We start from the raw sequence: 26,978 nt of genomic DNA, 5'->3' as shown, positions 1-26,978 counted from the left end.
ATTAAATTAAAAATACAATGGATACCGTTTGGTATCAAATCAATATTCAAAACCGTGTCAATATGTATATATATATATATATATATATTACTTAGGTTGAAACATATTTTTATAGATATTGTTTATTTATAATTATATTTTAAAATAATAATATAAGTATGAGCAGATATTCTCGAAATACTATAATGAATTATACAAATTTTTTTTTTTTTTTATATTTGTAAATCTACGTATTTAACATTGACTAATTCAAACTCTTCCTGTAAATCTTCATATAAGCTTGCAGGTCAAAAAAAAAATTTTGAATGGCATGTGTATTTTTAATTTTGCTCAGTTACGTACAACTAGAAAGGATAACCAAAACTTTTCGTTACCTTTAAAGAGTTTGGTATTACGGTTTCATTGGCGTTTTGAATCATGTTATTGCGGGAGACCCTCTTCAACAAACTGATACTTTTCATACTCACTAGAGAATAGCTTGATGATTATCTTGACGTATGAACTTGAAAAAAAAAAGATATAAAAACAATATCTACTGAATCATTAAACTTTATCTATATCCACACAACGTTATTAATAGAGTGGGTCAGCATTGACAAGAATAAAACAACGAATATCCATCACCGACCGACACTTGGATAAATTTTGTAAGAAAAAAAAAAAAAAAAAAAAAAAAAAAAACAAAAAAAAAGATCAACTAAATTAAAATGATACACCCACGCAGTGCCGCAGCTCCTTACCTTCGCCGCGATGATATCCCATCCACGGTACGAGCATTCGCTACTTAGCGCTGCCGGTCGGCACAGGTGTATAAATCGGCTCGGCTTGTCGGGAAAGGTGATAGTCGCTCTTTGGCAGCGCTTAACTTTACCGCTCGCTTATCTCTGTCTGTACCTCCGCACACGAGTTCGTATACTTAGTTGCAGGTGCAAGCCGACGGTGCTCGATGATAACTTTGGTGAAATTCCAGTTTTTCCTAGTGTGTACTTTGAGGCTCTTTGTAATAGGCACAGTGATGGTGTAAAAGACTGAAAATTTATTTTTTTCATCCTTCCCAACGAGTGGTGTATTCCACGCGGGTACATCGATAAGGAAGATTAGAAGACCATCCGGGGAAACAATAGCCGTATCGCCGCGTCAAATCGCGTATTTGGGTCACGTTGCGGCCGAGATAAATTTCTGTTGGGAAAAGAAAAAAAAAAAAAAAAAAAAAAAAGGTGTGCGCTAAAAAAAGTAAACGAGGCATAAGCCGTCTTGATTCCGTGTGTACAATGGAGCTTGGGTAGTAAGGAGGCAGACGATCGTTTCGTACGTTTAGCGGTCGGCATTGACTCAAGGACTTTTGAACTTTTGTGAGAGTTGCAAGAGAGACGTGCTTTGAAGAAGCAGAGATTGCGGAAAGAGGATTGAGAGGACTAGAAAAAAAAAAAAAAAAAAAAAAAAAGAAGGGAAAATGAAGCAGAAACTGTCGTCGTTTTTCAGGTTTATACATTTTTTTATTACTTTTTTTTCATTTATTTATTTATTTATTTTATTTTATTGTTTCATCATAAAGAATCACGTGTGTAATAAACCAATCTTCTCACGGTCACCGATAAAACTTAGCCTAATGAAGGTAAAAACAAGATGAACAACTTAATTACAGGTTTTCATCATGAAGTGACGAGTCGGTCACATGATGTGTGTGTATATTTGCATGATAATTAAGTATTTCGTACAATTGAAGTAATAAAATCATCAAAATGGGCACGAATTTCTTAGGTATAAGCTATGGGTGTTTGTCATTTTCGTCTATAGTGTCGTCTTACCTTAAAAAATAACGAAAATCGTTTAAAAATGGCCGAAAAATATAGTTATGAATTGTGTGATTTTTTTGTTTACATTCACTAAGAAAATATTGTTATTGAACTTGTTTGGATACGATATTAAACTAAAAAAATGGCGCCAAAACAAAATCCTTTAATTTAAATTGCACATTTTGTTATGGCAATTTGTAAATTGCTCGTACCTCACATGGTAATTTTGTTGCATGGAAAAAATACTTTTTTTTTTTTTTTTTAATACTCAGAGCATCTACGTTTAACCGACCAATTTTTAAATCCTCGTAGCACACAACGGGTTCCCCCACTCGTTTTCGCCCAACCCTTATTTATACGAATGGCGAAAGAAAACAGATCACAGGCGTCCAGTCGAAGAAAGAGAAAAAAAAAAAAAAAAAACCACAAAGAAAGAGATATAATAACATACGCGTATGGCTCACTCTGATTCCTGGCTTTTCAGCCCACCACGCCCACAGGCATAATCCTCGTGTGTACACTGTATACTATATATATATATATATATATATATGCCAGCAGCAGTGGCACATCTTCGGCATGTACGGCTCGATCGGAATCGCGTAGATGATAATCCCCGGGACCGAAAGTCTGCAGGGTCGAAGAGAAGACGGGGGGGGGATGTGCGCGGTACTCACAAGTACTACACACTGAGGAGAAAAGAAAAAGGCCTCCTAGCTTCCAAGGCCGTTCTCTTTTTCCCCCCACCTACACCCCCCCCGGCATAGTCGCCCACCTCATCCTCCCTCCCCCTCCTGATATACGAAAATCCCATTTCCGACTAATCTCGCACGCCCATGTACTTTCTGTACCTCCCTCATTTTTTTTTTTCTCCTCTTTCTCACCCTCGCCTTTAGAATCTCGATTGGTGAAAATGTGTATATGTATATGTACATGTGTATAGCGTATACATGTAGCTGGTCCCTGTTCCTCCCGCGGCGTCGAGGAGAGAAATCTCTCTTTTATTTTTGGTCTTTGCGGTACATATTGCGCCTACACGTGTGTATACCGTGTTTACCTAACGAGATTATCGAGCCGGAATATCACGATCGTATTTGCGTACGACTTTTCCGCGAATATCCACTCGATTATTTAGGGGAGGAGGACAAGGAGGCGCATGTGAGAATTTCTTTTTTTTTTTTTTTTTTTTCCTCCTTTGCAAGCAGTATTAACGTTTGGACGGGTATAGGTGACGAGTGTATTATTTTAATGACTGTGTCGTGAAGTTAGTAAATACTTGATCAATACAATAAATAAATAAATAAATAAAGACTTTTTTTTTTATAAAGAGGCACCTGAAAATAGGTATCCACGTCATTCCTGTCATTTTGTGGATCACGGAAATTGTGTATTTATTCATATGGCTAAAAAAAAGTGATAAAAAAGAATATAATTTTTTCGTTTAGAAAAAAAAAACTCTTGTGCAAGGTGTTGGGAATTTTTTAATGTTTTTAACAAATGTTGTGCTATATTGAATAAAATGTATGATTGCTGAAAAAATAGTAGCTCAGCCACACCGACATTTACTTGTTGATGTTAAAAGTTGTTCGCGACACCACTCTGGCCGCAATCGAAGTAAAAGAAAAAAAAATATTCATCAGATTGTTCCGCGTGGAGGGCACAAAAAAGTTTTATATTCGGTAAAAAAAAAAAAAAAGTCCCTTCTTCATAAGGCTGTCCCTAACTAATCTACTCTGATGATTCGGATCAAAGAGTTTGAAGTACACCCGGAAGAGTAAAACGAAAGCAAAACCAATTACACTTGCTCCTCCCGTAAAATCATGTCAACCCCAAATTTTTGTGGCAAAGCATGATTTTTCAGTCAATGAGAAAAAAGAAAAAAGATCTAAATACCAAAACAGCCCCTCGCCCGAAAACCCTACATGTCGATCCCTCGTCACAACGGCGCCAAGTTTAAGTACAGACAAAAGGGGGAGAGAAAGGAAAGAAGGGAAAAAAAAGCCGCGCATGCCTTCCCGTGATTAAGTTGCCCGCGCTTGCGCTACACCGTATGTACTACCAAGCACCCATACGTACTATATATAGGCAACATCTACGCCGAGGAGCAGCGCCGAAGACGTAGAGATCGGACGCGTATACTCGCCGCTGTGCCGTTTTTACCCCGCGCTTTAGTGTCCTTTCGAGTCGCCTCGACGCACAGATCGGGTTTTGGTGCGTGTATAGTGCCCTTTTTGCTCCCAACCCTGAATGTAGACCAGTACCTACTTATTTACCCTACACGGCGCGAGATACCAATTTCGCAGTGTCCCGAGTTTGGACCATTTCTGTGACGATTATTAACACCAAGTGATCTTTTCTTTTTCTTTTTTTTTTTATTCTTCATTTGTTCTCATTCTTTTGAAATTTCCATGGTGCCAGTGGGCTTAAAAACAAAAACGTCACTTTGACTCGAGCAGTTGATGAAAGTTGCCCTGCTGGTGCCGATGTACATGTTATTAGTGTCCACCGATGCCGATTGACCGACCACTGGCCATGTGACCGAGCCGCTGTAGACTCGCCGTCGTCCCGATTTTGCCTCGAAGCTGCGGTAAGGGATATGGCTATTGTCCTTGGGTACGCGTGGCGCGCTGATTTATACGATCTCCCCCGTTGTTGCCGAGCGGTCGACGCGTCTTTTCGGCTCTTGTGAACATGGGGTGTTTCTTTTTTTTTTTTTTTTTTTTTTTTTTTTTTTTCCTGTTTAAGTAAAACATCTTTGTGACATTGCCATTAAAAATCTTGATGATCGTTTGTTTTTGCAAGCAGAAATAGAAATACAGTGACACAAAAGCAACAATTACTTTCTCGATCGTGCGCGATGCGGATCAGAGAAATTCGCGCGGCGTAATGATGTCACACACTCTCGAGGAAAGTATGAGCGATATCGAGGCGGGGCTATTGCAAATCTCCGTATGATTTCTGTATCTAAAGTCTATATGGTATAGGTGCGAGTGGAAAAATATCGATCATCTGCGCAAAAACAAGGGCGAGTCTCAAGGTCCAGCGGGGTGTACGTGACCACGAGTTGCTATTTCTCTCTCGACTGTGTGCAATGAGCGAGCAATCGCTGAAAAATTCTTCAAGCCTGTTTACGGATGGACAGCTGGCTCTACCTGACGTCCAGTGCCATTTGCTCTTTTGAACTTGAAAAATGAAAAAAATACAATTGCGGCATTTTTATTTATTTTTTTTATTTTTTTTTTTACTACCGATCGCGATATCGATATGCATTTAAACTACGTTGATTACTTATTTCAAGTAAATGACGTGGGTATCGACAGCCACTTTGACGATATACTTACCGATTCTGAGGTGGAACTGTTGCACAAAAGAGCGTGTGTCTTGGAGACATCGACAACGATACCGATCACCGAGGGGTGCATCCGAACAGAAAATGACTCTTATAACATTAAATGCTTTCTAAAAGCCACGAATCGATTTAAAGAGAAAAAAAAGCAAATACACACGTGCGCTTGACATTTTCATTTTTTTAATTTTTTTTTCCTGTACACGCAGCTAATATGGGTGTGCCTTTTTTTTCACAAAGTATAATGAATGAGAATCAAGTGGATTTCCGCGTATACGGAAGCCGTTAGAATCATTGCGGGTTAACATGTCAGCGGGAGCTGGTTAGGCTCTCGTGACGCCACCGATCGCAATTTATCAAGCTGACGTCAGTTTATTATACGCTTACGCTCCTTGTTTATGTGTTGCACGGAAAAATGTACGCGTGTGCGTGGGTTTAAGTTCCCATGGACACTTTTATTGTTTACGTGTTTTTTTTTCCTTCTTTCTTTTTTTTTCAATGGTAAAAATCGTTATAATATTTAGCGCGACATGAATATCGAGTATACACACCCGAAAACCTCCATATCATGTGAATAGAAGAGGTAACCCAGAGTTCGACTCTACATATTTATGTAAACGGACCATTTAACTTTTCCAAGTAAATAACGCGATATGTAGGTGGTGTACTGTACGTGATATCTATGTATTTACAACGTTTCTTTTTTTTTTGGATGGATGAATCGATGCCGACATCGACAGCTGAAAACGCCGGTGTGATAAAGCATGGGTCCGTAGACACAACAAAAGTACCTCTTGACGCTGTAAGAACAAGGAGAAGAAAATATTACACTGACTATATTGTATACTTATACATATATATGTATACGCATGTGCATAAAAACGCTCTCTGTGCACGTGTGACAAAAAAAACGATATGCTTTCGATGTAACGCGTATAAGGTGTACGTGTGTGGTATTTAGTTTGATTCTTAGAACGGAGATTACGAGCTCGTATACGTTGGGATGACGAGAAAAAAAAAAAAAAAAAAAAAAAAAGAAAAAAATAAAAGACCATCTAAAATGTTTACCGATTGGTCAACGTGTCGAGCAAACCGAGAGCTTTTTTTCTCTCACATTGTATACCGATATCGCGATCAAAAGGTTTGAAAGGGTGTAGATTCATGTTGTTCATCTCCACCTGGTATATATGTGTCAAGTATAACAAAGGAAAAAAAAAATTAAAAAGATGAGAATTCGTTGCACTGTAGGACAGACAATATACGATCGTTACTCAACTTTCCCCCGCGAAAAATACACCCCCCCCCCAAACGTGTTATTCCCTTATACACTCGCTCTGCAAGGTAGACATACAAAGATGGAGGAAATATTTCCCAAAGCAACGACGGGCATATGTGACATATAAATCATCTCGTTTCTTCTCTCGCCCTATCTTGTATATATATGTATATGCGGAAAAGCTTCCACGCGCGCGTGTTAAAAGTACCGGTGGTACACCACAACGCGTCCTATATACGTATAAGGTATACGCTTAATAAACAGAGCAGATGCCCAAAAAGGCGCTTTCATCCATCTACTCTTGGAGGTGAAGAGCAGACACACCAGTAAAAGCTCATCCTCGATTTAGCCGCGAAACGTCGTTACGTGTACACATGTATGTATATATAGGTGCGTGTATATTACGCGCCGCGCGATGATTTTCGGAACACACGTGCACGCGCTGTATGGCGTCTCATCCTTTGTACGCGTGTATGCAGAGTATACATATACTTGATATATGTACAAGGGGTACCGCGCGTGGGAGAGATAGCCATACATTACCTATCTTGTATTATTCGGTATTGCGAGACGGGCAGTATAGGGAATGGTGCTGATCATGAGTTTTGGGGTGCACGTGGTAGACAAAGTCTGGCAAAATTAAGAACCTACGCTCGTACAACCGTTCATTTGCACCTATTGTCTTTTGTTATATGTATCGTGCAGGGATCCCAGAGGGAACTTCATTCGGTGGGCTAGAGCGAATTTTATGGTTTTTCCTTACTTTCATCCTCAAAAGGAAGATATACACGTTGGGCTTTGGAGAAAAGTCTCGGGGATGATTTGTACGTACACCTGTACTGGGGACATCTTGTTTTTGAGTTTTTTCGGCACCCTCGGACCGTGCACAGTTTGGACCGTATATTTCCTGATATCTCGGTTTGTATATACATTACAAATCACAGGAATTATTTATTTTTACTTTTTATTTTTACGAAACTGTGGTGCAACATATGTGGAGTCGCGTAAAATATTGTTTGACACGAGTGTATTTAATCGCGAAGAATTTAAAAACAACATTATACCTGATTGAGAAATTTGAGATTAAATTTTTTTTTTTTTTTTTGGAAAATTCCACGTACCTACGTGCTGGCTGATATCCGAAAGAAGAGCCTTTGCAGCTATGGAGGCACCAGAAATAGCTTCTCAGCTTTTGAGTGCACACACGCAAACGCCGCGGACGCAGTGGTTCCGATCGGATTAATAATATCGGGGGAGCGAGAGACGAGCTCCGGAAAGAACACCCGATTTATTTGTATATTTTCGCGCGTCCGCTCTACCGGAAAACCACCGACTTCATCTACATGTATATACACATACACGCGCTGGTAATGATATACTCTGCATGGAGATCGAGAGCTTTTTGCACAACTGCGTCGGTTGAGATTTTCACAAGTGCGCTCGCCAAATACGGGAATTTTTGTTTGGAAACAACGTGGGAAATAGGCGGTAAAAATAAACAGAGATAAAAAAACCGTCTTATCGAGGAAGATTGCACTCGTAATACATTATGTATACCTGTATAAGAGAGGGTGTACGTATATTTATAAATCCCGGATGAACTTGGGAATCGTGCATTTTCGCTGTGGTGGATGAGATTACATTGCTGTCTGCATTTGCTTTAATTGCGTCGCGTTATTGTAATGCCATCTGATTAATTCGTGCAGATTACAAGCCACAAATGGAGTAATACAAGCATAAAAAAGTGCATTTTTTCCTACAATTACCCGTTCGAATGGTGCAGCTAATTATCTTTGCCAATGATTAATTTGTAATGTGATTATTATATGTATGAACTTTGAAAAAATGTTTTGCTCTTACTCGATGGTTTTATTTTTATAAGTATAATTAAACGGAATGTTGATTGAACGAGTGTTTTTACATATGACACAGTACAATTTATTATTAAAAACGAGACAAAATTAAAAAAAAAAAAAAAAAAAAATTTTTACAAGTACAAATCGATACGTTGTGGGAAAAACATCTTGTTTACGCTGTACGTTTGGCAAAAACGTCACTTTCAAGCAAACAAACGTAAACAGAAATCGGTGAAAAAAAAAAAAAAAAAACACTTTCATCAACGTCATCGTCATCAATTTTCGAACATTTATATCCGCCGCAATAACCGAATCATCAATCACACTCCGGTAATATCAAAAAACTGCAAGCCATCACCACCGATGTTTTGAAAACACCCTGGCCCTCTCCCACCCAAAAAATTAATAGGTGAACGAGTAGGGTAAGAAAGTACCCGGTTCTATAAGGTATGGCCAATGTGTTTGCTGCCAAAGGAAAAATATGATTTTATACAATATTTTGAAAAATTGGAAAGAAAAAAAATGATAGATGAAATATATATAATAAATCTTGAAAAGAAAAAGAAAAAAGATACAAAAAATAATCAATTGAGTACTTTTGCATTCATTACTTTTGATGAATAATCCAATGCATAATTCAAAATAATGTCTAAACAGTTTCCTGTACGCCTACAACTTTACTAGTTAACATTACTGGACGCCATACAATAATTCTTTTTCTTTGATTATAATTACTTGAGGTTGTCGAAAAACTTTATAAGGTATTTACGAGCAGTGCAATCAATTTAAGTTAAAAGTTATTTTTACGCAGTGTTTACTCGAAGGGACTAATATTCTTTCAACTAAAAAAAAAAGCTAGAGAAAAATCACGTATTTAAGAGACTATAGTGTTGAGTTCCAGCCAAAGTGCCGTTGCTGCTAGAAAAAAAAAAAAAAAAAAAAAGTAGAAATCAAAAAAAAAAAAAAAATCAAATATAAAAAACATGAATAGAAATCAGCAGCAAACGCAGACAGATGCTTGTTCCTCAGAAAAACTGAGCATGTACATTATAAAACGCGCCTTCAACACGCAGGAAAGAGAAAAACAACAAACAAAAGGAGTCTCCGTTGCCTGATGTTTTGCGCCTTTCAACGTACAGATACCAACGATTCCACGCAAAAAATTACTTATCAAGCAATGAAAAAAAAAAAACAAAAAAAAGTTTTTGGATTATTTAAAAGAACGAATCCTAGAATAATCGCCGTTGTCGTTTTTGAGGGTAATCAGTAAAATGCACGAGTATCAACGTAAAAGGAGCTTTTTAAACCCCATCCAGCTATATAATAAATAAAGCGTCATTCCTTGGTAAAAACTATCAGCACAGGAGAAGAAAGTAAATTGAAACAAAAATGAATGATGAATAGCAAAGGCGAGTTAAAGAAATGTACCTTTGTTTTAATTTATACTTTGGAAATCGAGGCAACAGTTATATTTTTTTTCGTGGAATCAACATTCACGATTTTTGTATATCTGTATTATGCGCTCATCAGAGATACCGTCGCGGTGTGAGGCCGCGTGAACTGGATAAAACACGCGAATTCTAGCTTTTACCGGTTAATATACCTCCAAGAGATGTGTACGCGAGTATACATATTATCTTTCCCCCCTCCCATCCCGCGACTCCTACCTCAGCTTCGCATACCTTTGCTCGAAAATCGAGGTCTCTGTACTCTGGCATTTTCTTATGAATCTTAAGCTCCTTCCCTCCTCTTTCTCAGCGGCGCGCTTATTCTTTTATATATTTTTCCTTGTCGGCTTATCTCTATCGCCGGACACTCGTCGCGGCGCACAGGTGTGGAAAGAACAATTCGCATTGGGCTGCTTGTCGGCCTCTTTTTTTTTTTTTTTTTTATTTTTTTATTGGTATTGCACGGAACTCACTTATTCGATACCTATGTGTATACACATGATGATAATTAAGACGAGCACGGAGGATAAGACGCTAAAGGTGCTACAGACGCATTATGCAGAGTTTCCTGGAAAAATGTTGGCGAGTACGTGCGGATTATATTTATTTACGAGGAAAGCATCACCTCTGCATAGGCACCTACTTTTAATGTGTGTACTAGCGATTGAATTTGAAAGAAGAATTTATAGTATCTATGTATACTGTAATTGTCCGATTTGGTGTACACTTGGGATATATTGTGTATCGCTAAAAAAATTCGCGAACCGTGTACCTACCATCCAAAGGTTCCAAATCGTGGAAATAGTCGCATATATATATATATACTTATGAAACTAAACCAATAGCAAAAGTGACAAAAACGCGATGCACAGAAGCGTCGCGGAGCTGATGAATTGAAACTTGTGGCCGTACATCATCGGAGACAAAGTATGGATTGAATTCAACTCAAATCCATAGTTATGAGCCTTCAAAGTCACCAAAGTCAACAGTGAACGCACGCGGCTTGCAACGTGCGCGTCCTACCAAACTCGGCTGTTTCTACTTGCGCAACCTTACAGCAAACCATTGCCTTTTGATTTCCACGAAGTATATCTCGGCGGGGCTAGTTGATTATTTGCCGTTGAAATAGCAACGCGAGCCACGGGAATTCCAGGGATGAAACGTCCAATTTTTTTTTCCCCCTCCGCCCCAGGTGCAAACGCATACTTATTGGCGAAAAAACATCGCTTCGTTGGACGCTGCGTAATACGCATCGCGCGAGGATTCACTCAATGTCTCCAAGTTTTAACAAGTCAATTACAAAGTTTGTCAAACCGATACTCGGGAACTCGTATGTATACCAAGTAGAGGGGGTTCAGCCGTGACAAACGCGAAATACCGAAATCCTCGCAGTGCTCGAAAAAAAAAAAAAAAAAAAAAACTTCACCCAATCTTTGGCCTCCCTCTCCCTCTCTCTTCGATCATTGCACGCTCAATTTGATTTCGCGTATGTAAACGATCTCCCCCCCTCTCGGCTATAAATAACGCCGGCTTGTGAGGCGTAAACCGGCCTTCTTCTTGAACTTGTGCAAGCGTCCGACGAAATATAGGAAGCGGCGTGCTTAAGCCGGCGAGTGTGTGTGTTTGGGTCATTGGGGAAAGTCGATCGAGTCCGAAATCAAGCTTAGACATTTGTTTTTTTCGTACCATTAAAAAAAAAAATTCTATGAAAATAACAAAATGGTAGGAGTATTGTAGAGTGGTCGCGTGGATATGCAGTTGCAGAGTACAGTAAATACCTGTACTTTTATAGAAGCGAAAATTTTCATCGATGGGACAAGCATTTAAATGTACATGAATCCGTCTTTTTACACAACGTTTATTAAAAATTATAGAACGAAGAAAACGTGTAGCAAAGGTAAAAAAAATGTATTTCTTACTTCAAAGTGATTCGTTTTTTTTGGCACGGAAAAAAGAAAACCTCATCTAAAAATCGCTTGCGCTTCGATTCAACTTGAAAATTACTTTTCGAGTCGAGCAAACGCACCGAGGAGGAGGGAGGGAAAAAAAAATATCACTTGGAATTGAAATTACAAATCCACCCGAAAATAAAAATAGTATATCTATACGGCGATGCAGCCCACGAATGGAACGACCGCGTAAACCGAGTATTCACCCCACGCGGGAGGATCCTCGCAGCTTCTACGCCTCTGTACGGCAACGCTTTTCACCTCAAGGTCAACCGAGCGCTCCCTCCATATCTCTACTCGTCTGTTACGCACCTGCGCCGTGGGCGCTCGTTCGAGGGTTAACCGTTTTTTTTTTTTTTTCCTTTTCTTCCCGACAAAACCAAACGGAACAACACGGAGTTTAGCTTAAACGAGACTATTGGTCGACCGATCGGTTTTTTTTTTTTTTTTTTTTTTGCGGTGTATCAGAAAAAAAAAAAAACCCCCATATACCTGTATGAAGTACAGACCAGGAGTCGACACTCGGTTCGCGAGTGTGAGTGTAAATAAAAAAAAAAGAAGGCGAAGGTTACTCGAAAAGGGGTAAAAACTTGGGAGAGAGAGGGGGGGGAAATTTTGACGGTCATATTCGCTCGTAGCTGATGAATTACGCATGAGCCGAGGGCGAAGAAATCCTCCCCGAGTGTATCTACTGTCGCCAGCGCGGCTGAAGTGAAGACATATTCGCGGAACGAGCTTGCGGTAAGCTATAAACCCTTCACGGTTCGATAAGTCGTTGGTATTTGAAATACAGTACTTTACAAGTATCAGGCGCAAACAATTATTATATGGATCACAGATAATTTAAACTTGAACATTTTACAGTAGATCATCAAAAACAAATGTACTACACGTTCTGATTTTAACTTGCGTTGGCCTCATCAGGTCAATCATACAATACGTGAATTACAACAGCCAGGGATCAACAAGTTATAAGTATACATATGTGCATAAACGTGACCTGAGGGGGGTTGTAGAAATCGGCAAAACTTTGTGACAATGAACAAACATCTTTGATATTGTCAACGTATATTAATATTAATTTTCGACAACCTGCAAGATCTATAAAACATTAAGGCTTTAATATTATACACTATCGAAGGGGAGGACAAAAATATACTATTGTTCGATGAAAAAAAAAAATAAATAGCGTACAATTGATATTAACAAAAAAAAACAGTAGTTTCATATCACCAAAGAGGTTGTTTACATGAGAAGTGTGGGTGGGGGCATGGTATGATCACGAGCATTATTTATTTACGTTCAGGTTGCTATTTTTGTAAAACCCTTACGCAGGATGGACGTGAAATTAGATAGCGGGGTAATCCACGCTGAACTACAACTCAATTTTATCGCCCAATTAAAGGGAGCGAAACGCAAAATTAATTGCTTGGTACACAAGGACCACGTACACTATACACGCGTGATAATAATAATACTTGAAGATGAGAGAACCACCTATGCGTGGGTCGGCTTATATATATAAATATGTAGCTGCCAGGAGCGCATAAATTGTCACTATCAGTGGGCGTGCAGACTCTGCACCGAATACTCGAGGGTGAAAAGTAAAAGGGAGAAATATTCGTACTTTTTCATTGTGAGGTTTTTCGATTCTTCCATACAAATCCGTTTGGTTTTTGTTCCTAAATCCATATGACTGTATTCAACAGAAAGAGAGGGAGAAAGATATAAAAAAAGGGATGTAATTAAATTCCTTACATTTAATAATGTTTTAACAATATTTTATGATTTTTCTTATTTTATTACAGAATTGGAATGGAGGGTAGGTTCCAGACCAAGGGCGGCGAAGGTGACGGCAACGACCTGATCACAATGAACAACAAAAAGCCGCCGATGACGCTCAACGTCAACGGCCTCTGGGACGTGGTACCCAGACTGGATCACTACAGGTATTGCGAACTCGTTTATTGTTTAATTGTTTTTTTTTTTTTTTTTTTTTTTTTTTTTTTTTATTACAAACAAATAATACTGTTTGTTATGAAATGTGATGAGGAGCCTGGCAACTGTGTATTACGTAAATCGAGAGTCCACCCCATTACCTTTCTGTTTAGGCTTTCGTGAGTTGTAGCGTGGTATATTACGTGCAGCACGCATTTCGAAAAGTACAATGTAAGTAGCAGTATAAGTACACCGGGAGGTGTGTGCGCACGCGATATGCGGACCGGTCTTACCTAACGCGGGTTTCATCTACTTGAACGACAAACTCCGCTGTATCTACTACCTGTTATATATTTTCTCGGTGTTTCATAATTGGTTTTTTTTTTTTTTTTTTTTTTTTTTTAATTTGACAAAAGATAATTGTTCTTGTGACATGAAAATCGTCGGCATTACGGGGAATTTGAAAATTAATTTAATTGCAAGGGCTGATCGGCGAAGACGATAAGATTTTGCTTCCTTGTTGATCCGCCCGACTCGATTACACGAATTATATTCAATCGAGATGGAGATATTGTGCAACCAGTGGAGTATATTGTATATTGCTGTTAATGAAGAGTTGTACTGCCGCAATGGCTCAATTAGAACAAATTAGCGTAATTAAATGTAATTTACACTCGAAATATTTACGCGGAAAATAAAAGACAAAAATATTAGTTTCTGCCCTCGCCGCCTTTTTTTTTCTAAAAGTTCCTACGGTACCCCATACAGGATGATATTATATTCTCGGCGTGTCCTCTATATCCGAGAAAATCCACGAAACATACTTGGCGAGCTGATCCGAATATAATTGCAAAAAAAAGAAATAATACTTCGATATGGCATTCATATTGTTGGAAATACGTGATTTGTAAGGAAAATCGGGCGATCAGAGCGTTATTTTGAAACTCCTTTGTAATTTCAAAGGTATAACTTTCCTTCAAAGAGATTGGACGTGCTTCCATTCTTGATTAGAATAAACAAAAGAAATTATTCAATCGACTAATTTTTCATCCCAACATTATCTTTGAGTTTAAAGTATCTTTCGAATATATACATCACTTAAGCAACAATTTTTGTATTGAAGTAAGTAACCATATTTTGCCATCGAAATCCGCAATTTAGAAAAAAAAGGTCACTACGAGTTGACCCCGATTCTCGCACAAGGGTAAATTTTATGTCATTTCGATGACCAATCGATTCCAAAGCCAACAGAAGCGTAAAAAAAAGTTTCCACCCCCTTGAAGGATTTTTTCATAAATTCGTCCAGAACATACATATACTTTTCCGTTGGACATTTGACGCCTCTCGGACACGCTGTACACGCAACAAATTGGAAAAAGAAAAAACAAAAGGGTCCACGGCGTCACGATTCGTTTAATCTTGTTTCAGACTGAGCAGACGCGCAAAGCGGCCGTCCCTCGCGGAGCTGCACGAAGGAAACCCAGCCAAGGTAAGCTCCTCTCTTTGCTCCATCTATTTTTTGTTTTTGTTTTTTTTTTCTCTCACCTCCCCCCCCCCTTTCCATTTATCCCCTTGCACCCAAATGCACGCGCATAAACACGTTGTTTACCCACACGTATCGGACAATTTATATCGTGTACGAGCGGCAAAGGATATAAAGTCACCCCCCGATCGATAATCCATCCACACCCGCGGGCTCTGTCGGGTGCGCGAGTATATGTGTATATATACATGTGCCACGCAGCTGGGGAGAAAAGATGAGTGTACAAATGTATAGGTGGTGGTAAGGGTGCGAGGGACCGACGCGACCAGTTGGCGACGGACGCCGAGAGTCCTCTTCTTCTTCTCTCCTCGTGTACTTACTTTACCCACGCTTATACCTATATCCTCGCCATACTACCCTCTTTGGCTTCAATTTATTGTTTATTTCACTTACCGGGCACTCTCTCTTCTCCTTCTTCTTTTACACGCGCGTCTCCCTCCCTCCCTTTCTTTTTTCGCGAATGCACATAATATAAGGCCGGTATTAAAAGATACGCGACTCCATACGTCCCCCGCTGACTTTCTCCGTGTCTGTGCACGCGAATATATATACCTTATGGGATACCTATACAAAGGAAGTTGTTGAACTCGTGAAAATTATCGCGGAGTTTTGGCCTTTCTTTCATTATCGACCACCCCCATACGAGCCAATACACGGTCAAACTCTGACGCAACGCGAAAATGCAACAATGGACAAGGCAACGTGTACCGTATGACCGTCTGTCCGCGGAACGAGCTTGCGTTAGCAATTAGCGTCCCCGACGACGCATGTGTTCTATGGATCGAGCAAAACGAGGGGTGGGGAAGAATCGAGCTATCCGCTAAACGTTTCGTTTCGAGAGACAAAGAAATACATCGTCGTGTGCACAATAATGCAATTGGTACGGATGCCGTTGTTGAAGGTGTATATATATATATACATATATGTACGTGCCGATGGATACCGGATAGAACCGGCCGTTTGCTTATATATACATGTTTACTCTCCGCTCCTTTTTTTACCTCCTCGCAGCTTCTTCGGCCCGATGATCCGCGAGTCGGTTTTTAACGGGTGTCTGGCAACGATTGAGAAAATTGCGAGCGCCTATACCCCCCTCTTGCGGTTCGCGTCTCGGATTACGTGACCCGGGGAGGCTAGGCAAGTGCGCTTGGCTCGTTTTCTCCTTCCTTTCGGGCTCTGTGCGCTACCACTGTACCTCCAATCTGCAGTCTCGATGCCGATGCAATTATACCCCCCCCCCCAAGGGTTTTGTATACACATGTACTCCAATGTTCTCCGCAACCGTTATTTTGTGCTATTTAAATATCCGTCGTTAAAAAGAAAAAGAAACCGATCCGGTAGATCCTTAAATCGACTTCCATCGCGATCGATCGGCTTGTGTACAATACGCGGAATCGAAGGGGCGAAAATCGGAGCGAGTTATCGCCCGGGAAATGACGAATCCAATCCCCCGATACTTTTGCCCGGAGCCCGAGCACGTATCCCGGCTACGCGGAGCCGTATAAAGAGAGAGAAATGTTTTTACTCGCCGGCCACTTATAGCGCGTCATTGGGCGTCAGATATGCGAGTCTCATCTCGAGATAAGGAGGGGGGCTATTTTTTTTTTGGTGCCGTGAAAATCAGATTTATTCTCTCGAGCTTCCCTAATGGACACGTCTCCTCCTCTTCGATTCCGTCTTTCGTGATGCAACTTTTTTTTCCACAACTCGATGTTTACGCGGGTACAGGAAGGCGAACGAAGGCCGTCGATTTAGGCAGCCTCGCGGGTTTTCCCTGCGCATACAACGGGACGATCGGTTTATCGAGTGAAATTTCCTTTATTCTCGCACGAGGCTGGGGCTCTTCGATACACTCTCCCAGAGGGGCTGAGAGAGAGGAAAAAAAAGCCATGTCACTGCCCTCTCGGCCGCGATGAAAGGGGAAAAAAAAACCTTGGACGTTTTTTTTTGCTTGCGAACACCCGAAAGCTTCATCGGCGCGAGATGGCACGGAATTAGAAATCGAGGGGAAAAGCTATCCACGCGCGTCCTGTGGGCCAGGAGGAATAAAAGATCGGAGCGGAGGGTGATTCAAAATTCATTGGAATGAAAAAGTTTTTTTTTCTTGTTCTCTCCGTCTTTTCGTAATTTTTTGTCTCTCTAATTATAGCTTCGGGAGAGGTGGGGAGGAAGACCAATGGCGTAACGAGCACAGGGGCGTCGCGGAGGGCCGCAATTTTCTTCGAGGACGTCCGAGCTTTACTACCCTCCCCCTCCCCCGCCACACTTTGTCCTTTGGTCGCAGGATGCGCGCGAGAGACTGGCGGAGCGAAATGGTTTTTTTTTTCCCCCATTGTTAAGTTGACGCACCACAGCTGCGGTGGTAGATTACCTCCGTAAACGAAGGTCGAATCGAAGCTCTGCGACCACGATCTTTTGATTTAACTTTCCCCCCTCCGCCCTACTCGGCTCTTTCCTTAACTAGTTATGCTGGACGGGCTTCTCGTTTGTATCGTTTGCGGTATTGTTTTTGTATGAACTTGTTTCACATTTTTTTTCTTTTTTGTCCTTGAAGACGTGGTGCATATTAACGAGTTACAAGACGTTTCCTTTTGCTATACTTTACGCATTAGTACTTGGGGTAGTTGCGTTGAATTAAAAAGATGGAGCACACAGTGCTCTTTTCTCGATACTTTTATTTGCGATTGAGATTTTGTGCAAAGTGAAGATCGAAGTTTATGATTCACAATACCTATATTTATAATGACGATAGAAACACATTTTTATTTTGTTCACATGATTGTTGGGGTGCGAAAAAATTTTCCATTTATTTTGCGTCAATAAACGAGAGGCTCATCTGATTGTATGGGGTGAATACAAAATCGTGCGTCACGAAATGTGTTTTCAAATGTATGAAAAATCCATCGAAAATCAATATAGGTACGCACTGCTCGAGCGACGGGGGGAATGAAAAAATACTCTGTACAGCAAAGTTCCCAAGAAAACGTGAAGGCAATATCGCGAAAACTCGCGCCTGATTCGCTCGAAGGGAGAAAAATCTTATGGTTAATAAACTTTTCCTACTCGTTCGAAATGCCACGGTGTCTTTATTGATTAAGAAAAGAAAGAAAAAAAATTTCCTCGGCCAAGGCCCCGGGGCTTCTTTTTATCTGCGTAGAAATGGCGATATTAAATTTATACCGCGCCCGTTACGAAGCCAGAGGGAGTGAGGGAGGAAAAAAAAAAAAAAAAAAGTGATACAATAAAAGTTCGGAGTGTATCCTTTCTTTGCGCCGTGTCGTGCGTTGGGTATGTACGTATATGTGCGTAATTTTACTCCCCATCGACGGCGTGGACACGATAAAGGGACTCGAATGAACCCTTCCAGAGTGCACCGTATACGCTTTTATCGAGAGACCCGCCACCGATCGAGCCAACTCGTCGTTTTGCACTCTTGCACGCCTCCTCTCTCGGAAAAATAACGCTTAGGTACGATACGAAAAAAAAAGAGTGAAATTTACGCTTCATCCCCAAGTGGAGTTGTTATCGGAGGAGTAAATCTCGGGGATACAGCATGGACACTCTCACGCGAGGAACGAAGGAACCAATACGAGGTCTCCGTTGTTTGGAAACAACAATGCCCCTCCATTGGCAGGATGTTACACTTCCGGGGCCTAAATATTACGAGCTTTTTGGGAGGGTGGTTCCCTTTGAGCACACATGAGCTTGCAAAGTTTTTTTTTGCCACAACTGTATACACATTTGTGATCGATCGTTGGTTTTTCCCGGGCAAAATCGTCACGGAGGCCCCGCATACCCCGCGCACACGTGATAATTTTAGTCTGATTTCCCGAAGGAAGAGTAGCCGCACGTGTGCAGGTGATCATTTGGATTGGCGTCGATTTGGTATGCACTCGAGACAATTTTCCGGGAGCTCGAGTGTATAATTTCAAGCGGACGCGTTGCAGGGTGTACACGAGTAAACAATTCCACAACCCCCCCCCCCTTCCTTGGGTAAACAAAGCACAAAAAAAAGTACATAAAAAGAAAGAAAAAAAAAAAACTAAAATATCAACAGAATCCAATGCACATGGCGAACCTAGAGGCGGGCCACTCGGAGGCGCCGGGTGGCCAAGGTGCCGCAGCGGGTACCCCGAGCCATCACCACGAGGGCATAAAACTCGGGTGGATCCAGGGGGTCCTGATCCCGTGTCTGCTCAACATATGGGGCGTTATGCTGTTCCTGCGGCTCTCCTGGGTCGTCGCCCAAGCCGGCATCATATACTCGTGCATCATAATCGCCATGTCGTACTTTGTCTGCGTCATCACGACTCTCAGCCTATGTGCAATTAGCACTAATGGCGAAGTCAAGGGAGGTACGTATACGTTCCTTTAACTTTGTTGTTTTTTTTTTTTCTTTTCTTCCTCCTCCTCCTCCTTTTCATCGTCTCTGTAATAAAATTGTGTGGGTGCGGGTGGGTGGGTGGTATACCTACAAGGGAGTGCCATAGCGTGTCTCGTCAGGAGTGTACGTACATCGTGCAGGGTTGTGTTCTACTCACACACGAGTGTAGAAGTAGGACGTGGCATGGTACAACACCAACATCCATGCAGGTATGGTTTTTTTTTTGTTGATACCCACGGATACGTGGATCTGAAAAATTTGTGATGATAGCTATAGTGCTGGCCACTGAGGGACGCTTGACGAGCTACACGCGTGTGTGCAATGTACAAGCGAGCCCTGGGAATTGAAATGTATGTAACACAGGGGAAGAAGCTACAGGAAATTGGAAATATATATATTTATGTATTAATTTTTATGGGATTCTCGTGTTGGGTATTCATTAAAAAAAAGAAAAAAATAATAACAACAGGTGTCACATATTTTACACGCAAGTTACGTCTAAATGAATTAGAAGGGAGAATAACAAAAATATCTTTAATCGCATACGAGTGCATAATTGTCGAACCCCACCCAAAGGGAAATACTTGTTCGTTGGGGCATTCATTACCTTTGAGGGTTAAGAAAACAAAATAGAAAAAAGGAATTAATTTTCCAGGGGGCATATACTTCATAATATCCCGGTCTTTGGGGCCCGAGTTCGGGGCCTCGGTCGGCATCGTCTTTGCCTTCGCCAACGCCGTGTCCGCGTCGATGAACACCATCGGTTTCTGCGACTCGCTCAACACCCTCCTGAAAGACAACGATCTCAAGATCATCGACAACGCCCAGATGGACGTGAGGATCGTGGGCACCGTGGCCATCATCGTCATGATAATGGTATGCGCCGTGGGCATGGAGTGGGAATCAAAGGTGAGCCAATACCCCTTTGCGGATGATTTTATTCTTTGAGCTTTTGTTTGTCCGCTTGGAAACTACGTACTTATTATTTGATAGCGAATTGAAGGTCGTCATTGTTTGCAGGCCCAAAACTTCCTGATCGCCGTGATCGTCGGTGCTATCTTCGACTTCCTCATCGGCGCCCTCATCGGGCCAACCAATTTGGAGCAGAGAGCCGAGGGCTTCGTTGGATTTTCGAGTAGGCAGCTGAAAAAACAAAAAACCTCACCTTATACGATATGTATCCCACTATACGTTAAACTGGTCGAAATTTTTCAGCTGCGACGTTCATGAACAACTCGTTCCCGGATTATCGCAACTGGGAGGGCGTGAATCACAATTTTTTCTCGGTGTTTGCGATATTCTTCCCTTCGGTGACGGGGATCCAGGCGGGAGCCAACATTTCCGGGGACCTGAAGGACCCGGCGAGCAGCATACCCATCGGCACCCTCCTTTCCCTCCTCATCTCGATGATCAGCTACGTGACCTTTGTCTTGGTTGCCGGGGGCGCTGGTCTACGGGATACCAACCACAAGGTCGTCAACGGTACCATCGTCGAGTGCTTGGCGGGCGAGTGCACCAGCGGACTGCACACCAGCTACAAGGTTCGCGGAGCGCTATATACATACAACGCGTTGGGCAATAAAAAAAAAAATAATAAATAAATAAATAAAAAATGCAATCGAAGCCCAACCGCTAATATATACACGTCACGCAGATGATGCAGCTCATGTCGTACTGGGGCCCGTTTATCTACGCGGGCTGCTTCGCCGCTACGCTCTCGACGGCCCTCACGAACCTCCTGTCGGTGCCGCGGCTCATCCAAGCCCTGGGCGAGGACCGCATCTACCCGGGCCTGATATTCTTCAGCAAGGGCTACGGCAAGAACAACGAGCCCTACCGCGGCTACGTGCTCACCTTCGTCGTTGCCGGCGTCTTTTTGCTCATCGGTAATTCACCCTATACAACTACATACTTGTATACACAACTTAAATCTCTCGCTCCGTTTGTCTTTTATTTTATTTTATTTTTATTTTTTTCGTACTTACATTACAATGTAATATTATATACGCATCTAAATAATAATTCGAAAGATGAAAAGTGCACGCGCTGGATTACGCCGCGTTATAAAACCTAGCAAAATACGTATGTATATGTATAATATACAATGTATTTGCACGTAAAGTATCTCACGGGCGCACGACGCAATAATAATCCAGCTGTACACGCGAGGGGACGCTGAAAAACTACCGGCACGTGCGCGCGTCCAACTCGTGTGTGTATTATACCTGTCAGTGTAATAACACATACGCGCGCGCGTGCCGGTGGGTTATTTACCTCGAGTGGAATTTTCTTTTTTTTTTTTTTTTTCCTTTTGTTTCAACCCCTAGATATGTATGTGTACGTGACGAGTCCGTCGAGACGCATGATATAACACACACGTTTTTGCGTTTGCAGCCGACCTGAACGCAGTGGCGCCTCTCATCTCAAATTTCTACCTCGCCTCGTACGCCCTCATCAACTTTTGCACATTCCACGCGGCGCTTGTTCGACCCCTGGGCTGGCGGCCGACGTTCAAGGTAATACGCCTCCGTGTGCCTTTATTGCGTTATACGTATATGTGTATATATGTATATGCGAGTACAGAGTAGAGGGAAGAGATATATGATGAGCAGGAAGAGCGAAAATATATACATTATTGGCGCTTCTCGGTGAGACGAAGCGGAGGGAGGGCTCCTCTCTCTCTCAGAGCTGGCGCGTGTGTATATCTGCAACATACGAACCGAGGGATACGCGCATGGGGGAAGATTGATGTTTCTTTTTTCTTTATCTACGCTTGAAGAAGTTATCAAGTGGTTGTTTTTTTTTTTGTTTTTTTCTTTCTTGTTCATTCATTTTTATACGTGATCTCGGTCTTGCGAGTCAAACGTCGATTTCCACGAGCAAATTGATTATAATTGCTCGAAACTAAAACATATGAGACCGATAAATATAGCATGCTGTAATAAACAATACACACGCGTTCGGATTCGCAGTACTACAACACGTGGCTCTCGCTGCTCGGATTCATAGCATGCGTGGCCATAATGTTCCTGATCGATTGGTCCACGTCCCTCGTCACTTTCGTCATCATCTTCGCCCTGTACCTTATCGTCGTCTACCGCAAACCGGACGTCAACTGGGGCAGTAGCACCCAAGCGCAGACCTACAAAACGGCCCTCACCATCGCCTACAGGTGACACTCATTGTTTTTCCGACTCATCGATTTAACATTCAGTCTCGACTTTTTCTCATCCATTGCCATGGGAGATAAAAGGATGATACATATTGGCTTGCTGTAAAAAAAAAAAAAAAAAAAAAAATTAAATAAATAAATGTTGGATTTCCAGGTTGAACTCGATAGACGACCACGTCAAGAACTACTGTCCCCAAATCTTGGCTCTCTCGGGTACGCCAAACGCGAGGCCCGCTCTCGTGCACCTGGCCAATCTCATCACGAAGAACAACTCGCTGCTGATTTGCGGCGAAATATACCCGGTAAGTGGGACTTCGAACCCAACGACGAGCTTTAATTGCAAAGCTAAAAAAGCACACATCCTAATTGAGCAAAATTTTCTCGCAGACGCGAATGTCGTACCGCGTGCGCTCGGCCCACCTGCGCAACGGGTACACTTGGCTGCAGCGTCATCGCATCAAGTCGTTTTATCACGTGGTGGAAGAATTGAGCCTGGAAAAAGGCGCCTCGGCCATGATGCAGACCTCCGGAGTCGGCAAGTTGGCACCCAATGTCGTACTCATGGGCTACAAGACGCACTGGAACAGCTGCAGCTACAAGGAGCTCCAGGAGTACTTTAACGTGCTACAGTGAGTCGTGAATTTTTCTTCTTCTTCTTCTTCTTATGTTTATATGTGCAACAGTAATAATATAATTTACCTATGAAGCAAAAAGAAAAATCAATTTTTATGCAGCGAGTTGGCATTTGCATTTTTTCATGTCAAGTAGAACAAGTCCGCGTATGGTCAGACACGGCTCAAGTAGTACACGTACTTTGGTCAGACACATTTCGCCCCTATTCGTTTATACCTTATTTTGTGATCCCATTCGATAGAAAACAATGTAAAACTAACGACCGATAACAGCGTATTGAAATCGTGGGTAAAAATCTCAATTTGATCGCAGCAACGCGTTCGATCACCGACTGGCGGTGGCTATTTTACGCATCGCCGATGGCCTCGACTGTTCGAATGCAAACGGCAACCTCGACGACGACCAACAGATCATCCAGAGCAACTACGACCTCGCGGGTAGTACTCTCATGCACGCCGACAGCGACTTGTCGATGAGCGGCAGCGGCATCACCCGCGTACAAAGCGTACCGACCATTGGTGAGACACTACAAGTGGTTTTTTTTTTTTTTTTTTTCAGATAACGTATTGTTTTAAATAACAATAACGTTTGTTTATCTTGCAATCACTTTCGGTTATTCGCTGAAACGCTCAAAATTTGACGCGGCGTTTTGGTTCAAGAACAACCAATTGTAGATGAACCCTAATGAAAACGCGGGCCGCCGCCGCCCGGTGTGTTTCAGGTACGCATTTCGTTCCTCCGGACGCGACGACACCGATGCGGGATTCCCAGACGCACTGGAACGCGCGGGAACATTTGAAAAATAAAAAGCGCCACAACGCCGAAAAAATGCTGATGTGGGTACAACATTGTTCGTTACATCGTAATTTGGTAATTGTTGACGCGAGTATAACGTGAATATTTTTTATTTTTCAGGAACAACAAACAAAACGGTCTGGCTGTTATACCCGAGTACCTGACGATATTCCAGAAGAAACACAAAACTGGTATCATCGACGTTTGGTGGTTGTACGACGACGGAGGTACGTGATTTTCGTGCACCCTTTTTGTCCGACAAACCACTATGTTATGTTATGTTATAGGCTTGACCATACTTTTGCCGTACATTATCAGCACGAGGTCGAATTGGGAGCACTGCAAGATGAGGATTTTCGCTCTTTCGAATAACAAACAGGACATTGGCGCACAGGAGAAAGAGTAAGCCATTGAAAAAATTTCAATCATCCTCACTATTGCCTTTGCTTGGGTAACCGTTTTTTTTTTCGCCCAATTTGACAATCGCATGCGTCGTTTTGTATTTTAGGATGGCAGAGATCATAACAAAGTTCCGTATAAAATACACCAGTTTGAAAATGGTCGATGACATAAGCGTACAGCCGCAGCAAGAAACGCAAAAGTTCTTCGACAAGATCATATCGGAATTCAGGAAAAACGAAGCCAACGAAAGTTCCGGTAAATTGCCCAACATAAATATAAGAACTTTCTTTTATTTGTTTTTTTCAATTACTTTGCTATTCTACAATACATCAAGTGTCATGCGCGATAGTACGGATGATACTTTATAAATTAATTGTACACGTGTGGATACAAGTTCAACAAGTTTGAAAATAGCAAAGTAGGTGGTTGGAAAAAAAGGATCAATCCCAATATCATTTAATAATCAAGTGATACAAAGAAACAATTGTCAATAACGTTTGTCTCGCCTGCACAGAATGCTTCGTGACGGACGAGGAGCTTCAAAACCTGCGTGAGAAAACGTTCCGTCAACTGAGGCTCAGAGAACTGCTTCTGGAACACTCGAGTCAGTCGACTTTGGTCTTCATGTAAGTATGCCCCGCCGTGAAAGCCCAAGCACGCACATATACATACGTGACGATAATGTCCCTTGGTCCGCAGGTCGTTGCCGATGCCGAGGAAGGGCGCGGTCTCGGCGCCTCTGTACATGGCGTGGTTGGAGGCCCTCACGCGAGACATGCCACCCACGCTGCTCGTACGGGGCAATCACTCGTCGGTGCTCACCTTCTACTCGTAGTACTTGGCAGCCGCTGTTACTTACTACGTCACTTTCACTCTTGCTCTCACCCTCCGATATGTTAAACTCCCCTTCCTGATATCTGCGTTCACGTTGACACACCTACTACGCTCGCCACGGGCGATTATACTTGTTTGAACTCTCGTTTTTTTTTGTTTTTTTTGTTTTTTTTTAACAACAACTTGAGTTGCAGGCAGGTACATCTTACTCAACTATCGAGGCGAATAGCTGTAATTTTTTTTTTTTTTAATTGAATCCATTTGCATGACGTATAGAGAAGAAAAAATACGAATAAGAGTCGCGCGAATGACGTGATACATGTGCGTAAGGCGCGCGAGAGATATTTTACTTATTACGGTGTGTTTGCGAGTGATCATGGGGATGTAAGTGTGCGATGGCTTTTGATGATTTGTTCAAAGTTTTTTAAATATGGCCTATACGTTTTATAGTTTGAAGTTTTTCAGAAGACGCTCGAGCGCATTGTTTATTTAGTTTTAGACTAGAAAAATCAAAATTAGCATTAGGGTTGAGTTTGTTGAAAGCACCACTAATTTACACCAACTTCGGTTCGCACGTTCGCAGTCGTCGTGAAACAACATCCATGTACTTGTCGAACGGAATATAATATATAAATATAAGATGTAGGCATGAACGGAGAAAGAAGAACACAATACAGTTCTGAAAAACCAAATAGATAAGATAAGTAATATTTTTTTGCAAGGATTAGTAGTACGAGACATATTTTGTGCAACCAAATACTCATATTTTATTCGTGTCGAGGGAAAAGGAAAACAAAAAATTAATGAAACTATTGACATATATATATATATATATATATATATATATATATATATATATATATATATATATATGATACATAGTTTGTATACATAATAATATACACGTGAAGGTAGTGCTACTTAAGTAAATAAGACACGCAAAAACTACTATTATTAGTCGTGAGTTGCTTTTATAAAGTAACTATTCGCGAAATAAGTAAAAGGTTCCCTTTCAATTTTTCAACTACTTTTACGACTTATAGTGAACGACGTGTGCGTACCTTCGTTTGAACAATTTTGTACTTCAATCATATTTCGTGCAATTACTTAAAATTGTAAGACACCCATTTACGTGAGTTACCGTACTCGTTACTCTTGTCTTATGATGTACCATATATTTGATAAATTAAAAGTCAAACAATCTTTTTCAGTTCCATAACATATAGTTGTTTTAAATATTACGTAAAAGTTGATTATTTTTTGATTGGAAACGAATTCAAGCACCAATTGAACATTATTGATGTAATAAGTAGTGCATTAGACTAGCGACAAATTTTACGTCGAGACTGGATATTACAATTATTCACAAACTGAATTACTATAGTGTGACATTTAAATGTGTAAGTGCACGCATGAATTAGGTATGTAACTGCCGAGAAAAATAAATGGCAAGGTGAGTAGACCCAGTGCAGTATACTTAGTGGAAGACACTGCGTTAATTTTACCTCGGAAGAAGTATTTTTTAGTAAATGAAAGAAAAAGAAACCAAAAATAATAATTATAATAATAATAAGCGTATGCCATATATAAGAGATGTAAGTGATGT

General features: G+C 41.3%; 1 protein-coding gene across 4 annotated transcripts; it reads left to right on the top strand.

Annotated features, from left to right (window-relative positions):
- Positions 1-907: 907 nt before the first annotated feature.
- Positions 908-25,512, top strand: NKCC (sodium potassium chloride cotransporter). Of its 4 annotated transcripts, none has more exons than XM_014349492.3 (19): positions 908-958; positions 13,480-13,620; positions 15,038-15,098; positions 19,210-19,507; positions 20,192-20,445; positions 20,557-20,671; positions 20,752-21,077; positions 21,191-21,422; positions 21,931-22,052; positions 22,509-22,708; positions 22,863-23,010; positions 23,096-23,337; positions 23,654-23,859; positions 24,063-24,177; positions 24,257-24,363; positions 24,424-24,538; positions 24,645-24,793; positions 25,053-25,164; positions 25,238-25,512. In XM_014349492.3, the coding sequence occupies exons 2-19, from the start codon at positions 13,487-13,489 to the stop codon at positions 25,371-25,373; spliced, it is 3,072 nt and encodes a 1,023-aa protein (XP_014204978.2). In that variant the 5' UTR covers positions 908-958; positions 13,480-13,486; the 3' UTR covers positions 25,374-25,512. The 4 variants fall into 4 exon arrangements, with proteins under 4 accessions (XP_014204978.2, XP_014204971.2, XP_014204993.2 ...); XM_014349485.2 differs by lacking the exon at positions 908-958 and adding an exon at positions 1,448-1,482; XM_014349507.3 differs by lacking the exon at positions 908-958 and adding an exon at positions 4,340-4,383.
- The last annotated feature ends 1,466 nt before the right edge of the window (positions 25,513-26,978 follow it).

Source organism: Copidosoma floridanum, unplaced genomic scaffold (assembly GCF_036245765.1).
Source record: "Copidosoma floridanum isolate Cflo_tuat_1 unplaced genomic scaffold, Cflo_Japanese_pri ptg000020l, whole genome shotgun sequence".
NCBI classification, from domain to species: Eukaryota; Metazoa; Arthropoda; class Insecta; order Hymenoptera; family Encyrtidae; genus Copidosoma; species Copidosoma floridanum.
The sequence above is the reverse complement of the archived record's forward strand: the minus strand, read 5'-3'. Positions and strand labels throughout refer to the sequence as shown.

Coding starts and splice junctions, on each gene's coding strand:
- NKCC (XM_014349485.2), top strand. CDS start 1,454: ATGAAGCAGAAACTGTCGTCGTTTTTCAG. Junction 22,709..22,862: donor GCCCTCACCATCGCCTACAG/GTGACACTCATT, acceptor TTGGATTTCCAG/GTTGAACTCGATAGACGACC. Junction 25,165..25,237: donor CAGTCGACTTTGGTCTTCAT/GTAAGTATGCCC, acceptor CTTGGTCCGCAG/GTCGTTGCCGATGCCGAGGA.